This window comes from Pectinophora gossypiella, chromosome 13 (genome assembly GCF_024362695.1).
Source record: "Pectinophora gossypiella chromosome 13, ilPecGoss1.1, whole genome shotgun sequence".
In the NCBI taxonomy this organism is placed as follows: domain Eukaryota; kingdom Metazoa; phylum Arthropoda; class Insecta; order Lepidoptera; family Gelechiidae; genus Pectinophora; species Pectinophora gossypiella.
Window position 1 is genome coordinate 8,774,020 of NC_065416.1, and position 11,275 is coordinate 8,785,294.

The 11,275-nt window shown below is 39.0% G+C and overlaps 2 protein-coding genes across 2 annotated transcripts in view; both read left to right on the forward strand.

The window, feature by feature from the left end:
* The window catches only part of LOC126371948 (glutathione hydrolase 1 proenzyme-like), a 32,082-nt gene extending 30,506 nt beyond the window's left edge, over positions 1 to 1,576 (forward strand). The window contains exon 9 of the mRNA XM_050017414.1: positions 1,025 to 1,576. Within this exon, the coding sequence (XP_049873371.1) occupies positions 1,025 to 1,180 (156 nt within the window). The 3' untranslated portion in view covers positions 1,181 to 1,576. The remainder of the gene's footprint in view (positions 1 to 1,024) is intronic.
* A 1,257-nt stretch (positions 1,577 to 2,833) lies between these two features.
* On the forward strand, positions 2,834 to 10,768 carry LOC126372042 (replication protein A 70 kDa DNA-binding subunit). Its single transcript, XM_050017544.1, has 11 exons — positions 2,834 to 3,058; positions 3,193 to 3,440; positions 3,816 to 4,076; positions 5,496 to 5,658; positions 6,163 to 6,367; positions 7,081 to 7,193; positions 7,515 to 7,586; positions 8,130 to 8,284; positions 9,126 to 9,384; positions 9,670 to 9,864; positions 10,378 to 10,768. The coding sequence occupies exons 1-11, from the start codon at positions 3,026 to 3,028 to the stop codon at positions 10,486 to 10,488; spliced, it is 1,815 nt and encodes a 604-aa protein (XP_049873501.1). The 5' UTR covers positions 2,834 to 3,025; the 3' UTR covers positions 10,489 to 10,768.
* Positions 10,769 to 11,275: the final 507 nt, after the last annotated feature.

Sequence of the window (11,275 nt, forward strand, 5' to 3'; positions counted from 1 at the left end):
CCTATACATATGTGGCTATTATGTGAACAATATGATAATTTCCATTTTGCATATCGCAGTTGCGCAAGGACAACTAGAATGAACCGTAAAATACCTGTACTTATGTTATATAATCACTTGTTACAACTGTCTACCTTGTTTGTCCAGTTCTTTATATCATTGTATTTAATGTAGGTATCTAACTATCAGGAATCCAATACATTTAGAGCAAAGATTGAAAGGTTACGGATACGCTACCATTATGATACCGGTATAAAATTAATTATGCTACCACTTTTACGGACCAATAGGAAATCGGTGTCGTAATTTCATACCGGTATGATAGCATTACCTTAAACGCTTACCGGATGAGAGCCCTCGGCGCTCCCCATTTGCCCGGCCAAATAGTTAATGCCTTATCGACGAATCTACAAAGAAAACATTTTCGTCAGAAGCTAACCAAAGGACGAAAGATTGAGCTTAGCTAGAAATAACACATTATTTTTAGGGAAAGAACATGATTCATGAGGAAATCTTTTCATTAAATATAGGTACTCGCTCTGACATTGAAGATAAACAAACTATAGGTACGTGTAAGGAAAGAAAAGCCATTTGAGGAAACCCACGTCTTGGTTGACCGCTAAACAATACGTAGGTAAGGTAGGTACCTAGCTACTTAACTTACCCGAATGAAACAGCAAAATATGTCTTAAGCGTTTATGAGTGATTTGAAGTCGCATCGACCGCAGGTGTACGTTGTGTAGGTAATTCAAATATGAATGGATCTTAGCGTCATGCGACAATTTTCGCACTCTCTCGTATCTCTCGTAGGATATAAGTCCTCGGGAAATATCTCGTAGGTACCTATAACGCATATGTGTTTTAAAAAGACCTCTTCTACACAAAACATTTAAAGGGTGTCGCCTTCGACGGATAAGTCTGGGAGGACAATATCAACATCATAGGAAGCCTTATTACTCGGACTGAAACTACCAAGGAACCTTGTGTCATGCGTGATATTGACAAGTGCCTTTCGTTTCGACAGGAAATAATCGCCTCTCTGCAAGCTAGGGGCCACGCGACGACGGAGCGCGGGCCTACCGCGGGTTTTGCGGCCATGGTCGGCGCCGCACGTGACTCCAAAGGATACCTTGTACCAGTCACTGACCGACGGCGAGTCGGCAGCATCGATGGCCTATAAAACTTACATACATCATCCTATTATAATTTATAAATAAACATCCATCAAGTCATTTTCATTCGATTAAGAAACGAACTCGCAAAGGGGTGATTTTAAATACCAGTTTTTTCGGCGTTACAAGAGCGTCGTTTCATTTTTGTACATAATCATGTTGGATATCAAATTAAATCTAGTTGTAATAAAATAGTACAATTTAGAATTACTTTACTTTTCACGTGTTATTAGGCGCCTATCTAAATACGATTTATTGTGTGATATTTCTTAACTCCTAACTGTTGGGTTGATTATTTGGTGTAAATAAATATTTTAATTTTAAAGTAGAATGTATTTTATTAAGTCACTGTGATGTTGAAAGTAGCGTAGTATTGTTTATTAAATAAATGCTAAATTACCGTCTTTAGACAAGTTATTTAATTTTACACGCTTATTAAATTTAGAAATAAATAGTAACCAGGATTCGCGGAGCACCTTGTTCTTGTTCAATGGTGGTGTTATCGTAGAGCAACACGGACTTCCGGCGGACTGCAAGGTATCATAGAACAACGCGGACCTCCACAGACCAAGTGGACCTCCCATGCAGTAAAATTAAAAATGTGCGGCTATTGGTTACAAAACCCGCGTAGTTAAACCACGCGCATTGTATCATTTAAGAAACTAAACACTTTATTGCACAAACACATTACAAAGATATTTTTGTTAAATTTATACAATATTATGCGCAATTTTACAATTTAAGTAAATACAGCGGCATAAACTTTAAAAAAAAACCTGGCCTAAAACTGCCATAAACTTTGGCCTTTGGCTGTATGATGCCTTAAAAAATAACAAATGTACAAAGACTAGGCTGTATGGGCTAAGATCCCTTTGCCTGCCTGAATGGGCAAATAATTAAAAAAATTATAAAAAAAAACAGGGTTGCCAAACGAGGGGTTTTATTTCGCTGTTTTAAGGGAAAAAAATTAAAAAGATTGGAGAAAATCGGCAGTTAGCATTATGTTTGTTGTGTGTAGTCAATGTTCGATGGTGATATTGTAATATATAACGACGTGAGAATTTTACATCTAGAGTTAATGAGAAAAAAATCTGAAATAGTATCGTAAGGAGGATTTTTTTGTAGGAAATGAGGGAATTCCAAAATATGTGTCTGGCAACCCTTTCCCAAAAAAACTTAAAAGCCTACTAGGCCAGAGGGCTTTTTGGCGGGAAACGGGAACGGGACAGTTGCTTTCTTCATTGAATAATCTAAATAATTAATACGAAGTGGTGTTTTGTGGTTAATGATCGCATTAAGTTAGTCGGAAGACATTCGCGAGTGTTATTATATAGAAGTATTCAATAAACAAAGTGTATCTGCCTATTTTCGCTTCGTGCCAGGAAGCCGCTTCATAACTCGAAAGTTTATGCGGACTTTTGAGTTAATTCGTTTGGGGTTCGGAGTAGGAGTCTACTCCGAGGGTGGGGGCTTAGGTTTCATCATCATCACCTTTCATCATTTCATTAATCATCAAGAAAAAAAATACGTCAGACATGGCTGTATGGGCATAGTTCCCTTTGCCTTACCCTTCGGGGAAAACCAAAAAAAAAAAAAAAAAACTACTAGGCCAGAGCCTCAGGCCAGAGCCGTTAAACAATTTCCAAAAAAAAATAAATGTCAGTGTCATGTGTCACAGACAGTCGCAGTTGCGATTTTCGCGGTTGTTTTTCGCTTCTCTAAGAAATGTGTGAGCGCTAAAATTGTTATTTGTTATAAAACGTGGATTAAAATTAGATAATAGTTTCTAAATAACTAAAGGATTATACTACAGGGAAATTTTCTGCTATAGTGTGAAGAAAACCTCTTAAATCATGGCCTATAAACTTTCAGAAGGATCTCTTGAGGTGAGCATTCCTGTTGTGACTTGTTTGCTAGAAATATTTAAGCAATTCTATAATATAGTCTTTATAAATTTCCAACTTATTATAACATTCCGATATGTGCATAGCTTAAGTTCACTCGTTGCGTATTTTTGTAGATAATTATGAACGGTGGTCATTATGATAAGCCGGTAATGCAAGTGTTAGGAAGCAAAAAGATCCAAGGGAGTGGAGCAAACGAGCGGTTTCGCCTGCTGGTGTCTGACGGGAAGCACTCCCACAGTTTCGCCATGCTTGCGACACAGCTAAATGACAAATTGATCACAGGAGAACTCTCAGACTATTCAGTTGTACAAATTGATCGCTTTGTCACATCACTGCTTAAGAATACAGGCAAAGGAGAAAAGTAAGTAATTTAACACTGACCAGTGGGTACTTTGATTGTATGACTCTTAGGAATGGGCCATTGCCTATAGACATAATGTCCTTGAAAGTGTTAAGCAATCTTTTGTACTATCATATTAGTAGACTATTCTGAACGTCACTTTAGTTAGAGAGTCTAATATTACTCTGTATAAATTAAATCAGTACCTATATAAGATTCATTACATTTTCTTGCAATGATTTTATTGATCTAATAATGATAGAAGAATAATAATGTGGTTTCATCTTAACAATGCATTGTTATAGGTATTGCCAATGTTAGTTGACTAATAATAAATAAACAAATCTTGAAATCCTATTGAGTTTTTAAGATATAATTTTTTACTTTACATTTCAGGAGGGTAATGATCATCTTGGACATTACCATCTTGGCTTCTGGGGCAGCAGTTGGGAAAAAGATTGGAAACCCGGTAACATGGTCTGAGGATGCTGCACCAACAACCCCTGCTCAGGCCCCGATGCAACCTGTGCCTAAACAAAACCCAGCACCATCTCCGATAGGACGTATGGCTAATGGTTCAGCCCCCAGTCTAGACACCAGTCTAATATCCTCACAGATGACTCACCCTATAGCCAGCTTGAGTCCTTATCAAAACAAGTATGAACATATTTTATATACCAATTTTAAACTAGTGTGTACTTGCTTCTCAACAAGATAAACTACCTATCTCATTATTTACATATTAATATTAAGATTACATCTATTTCCCATAGAGGTAGGCAGGGACCAAGGTCTACTACGGTTGTAACCTCAATTTTCACTTCTTCCACTATTCATCAGTCATCATGTGTGTGTGTCTGGATCAATAGAAAAGCGGTACTGTAATTTCATACTGGTATAATGTCCTGTGATGTCATCAATAAAAATGGTCAAATGTCATTACTCATTGTTACTTAATTCAGATAATAATTCGAAAAATAAAAACAGATTGATTTTTGTTCATCTTAGACTGGTTTCTATTTCTGTATTAGCATTTTATAATTTATCTTTGACCTAGTCAAATATCCAATTTAAGAGCCACACTCTTGTCAGTGCAATTCTCCGTGATACTTTTAAAAGCACACACAGTTGTGATCTTCTATTCTGTGGGTTGTGGAACATAGATATCAGTGTACAGTCATGAGCAATATAATGTACCCACTTTAGGACTCTGTCGTACTAACATATTTGACATTTAGTGAGACTTACAGTTCAATTCGTCAAAAAAGTTAATGTGACATGGTACCAAAGTGTATACATATTAATGCTTGTGACCGTACGTATATTTGCTAACCACAATGCAGTACTTGACACACCTTTACATTTGATTTTGTGGCAATGTAGGTAGATCATCTACACCACCTCTACCATTTGTTATAATGTTTTCATTGTTCTATTTTTATTTGTTATACATGTGCACAATAAATAATTTTATAAGTTTATACATAGGTAGCTTAGACATTACTTACATACTTTACATACATTAAAATGAATAGTCATTCTCATTCCCTCTAAAATCTGAACTATTACAAAAACCAATAACCTTTATTATTAAGTCACTGTGGTCCTGTGGTACACCGGCTTGCTTCTCAAATGGAGAGTGTTGGTTCGAACCCCAGTAAAGGACTTTCACCAATGAGTTATTAATTTACTTAAGGCCAGTTTTACTAGTATAGTTCAGTTCATAATCATAATAATTATAATCATTTATTTGCTTAAAACATGGTATTTTAACATGGTAAAAAGTGTAAATAAGTACATCATGTTTTGCTTATAAAAATAGGCATGCAATATTGGTAGTGCGACAGGTACTCTTAAACAGTTTTATCTCATAAATTCTTCAATTTTATAATAGTTTTTTTCATTGAGCCATTTATACAATTTTGTTCAACCATCATAGGCGGCTATACGGCCTATCACGTTGGTCCAACAGAACGCTCGGTGAGGCGTGCGTACTTAATTCATCTTGCGATGAATGTACATCTGACTACCGCGATAGGGATATAATTGTGAGCTTATGTTAATGTTAACTTGCAGATGGATAATAAAAGCTCGCGTGATGAGCAAGTCGCCGGTGCGCACGTGGAGCAACGCCCGCGGAGAGGGCAAGCTGTTCAGCATGGACCTCTGCGACGAGAGCGGCGAGATCCGCGCCACCGCCTTCAGGGACGCCGTCGACAAGTTCTACGACATGATACAGGTACTTAATATTTATTGAACTGTGTCACGCCAAGTAGGTTTTTCGCTCTCAAGGTGTGATGTCTCTTGGCAACGGAGAAGTCAATTGCTGGTTGGCAGAGCCACTATCAAGTAAGGCTTTTAGTTTATACTATCTGGTTGACCAATCCCTTGTCTAAGGGATAGGTACACAAAAGCACCTATGAGGCCAGCCTCATAGGTGCTTTCACACAGGGTGTTCAAAGCCTCGTTAAAAATAATAATAAAAAAAAAGTTGGTATTTCACACGCACCAAATGGCGCGAAAAGACAACTGTGAAGCGAAAGTGTCCAAATATATGTCTATTGTTGGCTCCCTGACCAAGGCCGATATTTCCAGACACAAGAGTTAAACAATGGGATTTGGATTTTAAAAGACCTACAACTTTAAGGCAATTTTTCGACACTTGACTTCCTACCACTGATCAAGTCGTTTGAACGAACTACGCACGATTGTGAGTGGCTTAACAGCACATGATACTTTCTAGGTGGACAAAGTATATTACATCAGCCGCTGCCAGCTCAAGACTGCTAACAAACAGTTTACCAATTTGAAGAACGACTATGAGATGACGTTCACTAACGAGACAGTAGTCGCCGAGTGCACTGAAGACTCGTCCTCTGTACCTACCATCAAATATGATTTTGTACCCATCAGCGACATTGCTAATAAAACCCCTGATGTAATACTAGGTAAGTGTAAAAGATCCTACTAAAGAATATGTTTACTTTTTCATGGTGACAACATGACACAAAAATTTTAGTAAATGCATCGTAATTTTTCAAGATAACATAACATAAGCTGTCGATTATATCCCAAATCGGATAGACAGGAGGTGAGATTAATACCCACACCTGACTGAGCTTACTGTTAGACAACTGTGATAGGTCACCGTATCGCGGTCTATAGTGGTCGAGCCAACTGTGGTAGTGAAACCTAACTAAACTAATAACTCTGGCGCAAGTCCAGTACCGGGCTTCGAACCAGCATTTACCGTTTGAGAAGCAAGTCAGTGATCCACAGAACCATAGTGACATTTTTAAAGATACTTATCAATATAAAATATTGTAGCAACATGAATGTGCTGACTTAGGCAAGACGCACACCGCGTCACGCCCTGGCATCGCCAGTCGTTTCTTTTCACGCGCCTGCGTACCTCGTGTCGTCCATTATCCCACCCCTGGGATATTTTGTATTGGTTATTTTTTTTAAAACTTTAGACTAAGCAAGCATCATTGCCAAAAAGTGTAAACTACATATTTAATACATTCCACCATGTCAGGGGCCTTTGGCGGCTCAATCATAACCATGACACCAGAGTTGACGAGGCTGGTATGCCACCTCACAACCGACACGATAAGTAGAAGAATACATTCCACTAATCTTTGTGTGTGTGTGTGTGTAGATGTGATTGGCGTTTGCAAATCTGCTGCTGACGTTCAGGAGCTCACAGCTAGAACTACCGGCAAATTGCTGAAGAAAAGAGAAGCGACACTCGTCGACCAGTCCGGGGGCGCTGTAAGTAATCTTACTATTTACGGCAGATGTCCATAAATAATCTTGACAATGTATTAAAAAAATAGAGATAAAAATGACATCAAGACAAAGATAGATACATTCAGTATAATGTATATTGTGTTGGCAATTGTCTTCCTGTCGGCCTACCCACTATCCACTGTTATTGCGCCTGCTGCTTTCCGCTTCTGTCTTAGTTCTAAAGCGCAGGTAGAAAAGAGGTGTGAAAGAGACAGCGAGTTAGAGTATTGCCCTCTCGCTCACTTACTGCAAAATGAAAACACTGGTGCACATGACATTAAATTTTGTATCATAATCTTTCAGATTGTCTTGACTTTGTGGGGAAATGAAGCAGAAACTTTCGATGCCAGCACTAATCCAGTGGTATCAGCTAAGGTAAGCATCTTGGCATAAACTTTGGTTTAACGAAATTCTTGTTAATTGGAATTTATAAAACAATATATTCCACAAAAGACAAATCACGTCATGTTTCTTTCAAACAATGTTAAACGCTTTGTATGTGACGAAACGCCATACTTTGTTTTTGTTTATTTTTCCTTTGCTTGTGCAATGTGCTCACCCAATGTGCTTACGTATATTTCATTTTCATTACCGTAGATAGAAAGAACATGAACGCTCAAAAATTGGGTTTGCCCAAATAGCGACGCGAACAAACTTCACAGCCTGTTCCTAATTAATTGGACGGACTAAAAAGGTAGAACCACATTGTCAGCACGCTATAGCATACTTACCCGCGCTATAGCATGATTTATCGCCTCGTCGATTCTGCCCCGTGCGGTCGCTGTCTCTCGCTCTACTAGATCACGGTTCCGAGTAACAGAAAATAATAGAATAATAGAAAAGTACGATGAGGTGCTGACAGATATAGTTGGACCCTAATTGATCTACATAGTAATCGTAATGTGTATAATATTACAGGGCGCCCGGCTGACGGAGTTCAACGGTAGCAAATCCCTGTCATGCGCGGCCAGCACTATGCTACGGCTGAACCCCGATTTGCCTGAAGCACACAAGCTGCGCGGCTGGTACGACAACGGAGGCGCCGATATGGAAATCGTCAATATATCTGCTAGGTAAATAAACATAAAACCAAAAAAAAAAGAAAAATACTTCGTAAGTCCTTTAATAAAACTCAATATATAATTTGTTGGGCATTTGGACAGGTGAATCATACCTAATATAGCACATTTCCCTGGCAAGCCAGCGTGGAATCGCCGACAGCGTAATGAGCACTTTCCCATCTAGGGCATTGAGAACTAGCCATATTTTAGTACCCGGTTCTTTCGATTCTTTTTAATAATCGATAAAAATATACATTAGGTACTATGCGTCGTAGTCTTGAGGAAGCCTTGAAATTGGAAGGGTACGCGAGTGTCATTTGGTACGCAGGAATAAGTAGAACTAATCTTCTACATTGTGACACATAAGGCTTGCAGTGACGCCGCCGTGTGTGCCATCCAAATTATATGTTCTGGATTTGAATTTCCGATTCGAAGTCGGATTTAGATATTGAAATAGAAATAACGTCGTGGTTTATGCCGCGACTTTTGCTGAGTGAAGCCCTTGTATTTCAGAATGTCCATCACCTCCTTATGATAATTTAGACAAACATCCTTTTTGCCTTATTGTTGTTTTGTGAAAATGTTAAATGATGCTATTGTATTATTTTTGTGTGTGGCGTCCTTTTATAATAAACAATTTCTATTCTTGTAATGTTCACGTACATTGATTTAAAAGACCTGTTGCTGATGCAGTTTCTTGTAATTTCTTCTCAGCTATAACAATTTGCGGAATAACGTAGATTCAAAAATGTTTAATTGACATTCAATAAGTTTATTATCTATGAAAATTCCGTTGAATAAATGATTCGAATTTCCGAAATAACAAACATACTTCGCATGTTTCGCGACACAGGCAAGGCGGGTACTCGGGAGGCAGCAACGAGTGGCTGACGTTCTCTGAAGCTGAAGCGCGTCAACTGGGCTCCGGCGAGAAGGGAGACTACTACTCGTTGCTCGGAGTCCTCACGTTCACATTCGCGGACAACGCCGTATACAAGGCCTGTCCGCAGGAACAGTGTAACAAGAAACTCGTCGACCAAGAGAATGGACTGTTCAGATGCGAGAAATGCAACAGGGAATACCCCAACTATAAATACAGGCTGCTTTTGGGGGTAAGTCTGTTTGTTTATTAGATATTTAAAATAGTAATATACCATAGCATCACGCCTGTATCCCCGAAGGGGTAGGCAGATGTGTATACATGATGTTAGTGACATCATAACGAATACTGAGGGAGATGATTCAGCACCATGATTCTGCATTGATATCAAGTGGAATTTGCTGTCGGAAAATTCATGAAAATTTTTGTGTTTTTTTTTAACATAAGCTAACGAAAGCGAAAAGCCCCCTGGCAACTATTCCTGATTCTGATATTATATTTCTTCTGGTTTCGACAGGCTACCGTATCAGACCCGACAGGCGACCAGCGTATAACTGCGTTCAACGAGTCCGCGGAGGCGATGCTCGGCAAGCCCGCCGCAGACATCGGCCGCATGTTCGAGTACGACAAGGCCGGATACTCGCAACTCTTTGAGGACGTCAAATTCCAAACCTTCGTATTTAAGTTCCGCACAAAATTGGAAACTTACAACGTAAGTCTTGTCTCGTCATCAGCCCTTTAACGTCCCCACTGCTGGGGCACGGGCCTTCCCTATGGATGGATAGGGAGATCGGGCCTTAAACCATCACGCGCGCCCAGTGCGGATTGATGGTTATTAACGACTGCTAATGCAGCCGGAACCAACGGCTTAACGTGCCTTCCGAAGCACTGAGGAGCTCGAGATGAAAACTTTTTTGTGGTCACCCATCCTATGACCGGCCTTTGCGAAAGTTGCTTAACTTCAACAATCGCAAACCGAGCGCGTTTACCGCTGCGCCACCGAGCTCCTCCTAAGTCTTGTCTATAAACGGTTATTATACTAGCCATCCTGCGCAATGCTCCAAGGTAAGATGTAAATTTAAAAAGATGGTCTTGCAGTTTCTTGTCATTTCTTCTCAGCCACCTTGCGAAATGACGTAGGTTCAGAATGTTAAATTGACCTTCAACAAATGTATCCATAACTACGTCGAATAAATGATTCTGATTTCTAACTTTATATTTGCAGGATGAAGCGAGGCTGAAGACTACAGTCATGACAGCTGTTCCGGTCGATTACAAAGACGCTAATGCTCGGCTTCTTAAAAGCATCAAATCTGTTACAGGTGTGGAAGTATAGCGTACTGAAAAACAACAACTTTAATTTAACTATTTCTTTGGCAAGCGTCAACTTGTTTATCAATAACGCCTTTTTTAATTCTAAACGACTATGGTCATTGGCATTATACCTCTGTACAAATTAATCATAATTTTAGAAATAAGATAATGCAGGTTATCATTATCCAGTTTCAAAAACAAGGAAAATTGTGTCTTAATCTTACTTAACCAGTGTATTGATATAAAATTAAGTTTGTATTACATTCGTTCTTTAAATTCCAAATAAAACTTTTTGTTTTACATTTACGTGTATTGTGTACCAAACCAGAGCCACAAATAACTATAATAAGAAAACTTACAGCTACTCTTGAATGTCCAAATATGGCAAACCGTACGGTGACAGGGGATCAGAAGTGAGGAAGAACACAATCGTCGATTTTTACGTCATAAGCGGTTATTACATTGTGTCAATCATCCTGTCAAGGTCACGGGCGCAGCGACCAGGATCGTGTAGTCTAATAGCAAATTGATGGGGCGTAACCATAGTAACCACGATCTCGAGCTAGTCTAATAGCTGATTTTCCCGATCTCGATGTGACCTTGACACATCCACTATTGGTCAGCTATGTGTAAGTCATATAGGTTTTACATAAACTTCCGAAAAATTCGCGACACGTATTTTAGCTCTCGATTTTAATTCATGGATACAGTCAGTAACACACTCACGCCGCGTATCGAAATGCATAAGGAGCGCAACCCAAAAATAAATTTATATATAAAATGCAGAAAACACTGCTTATAAATACATA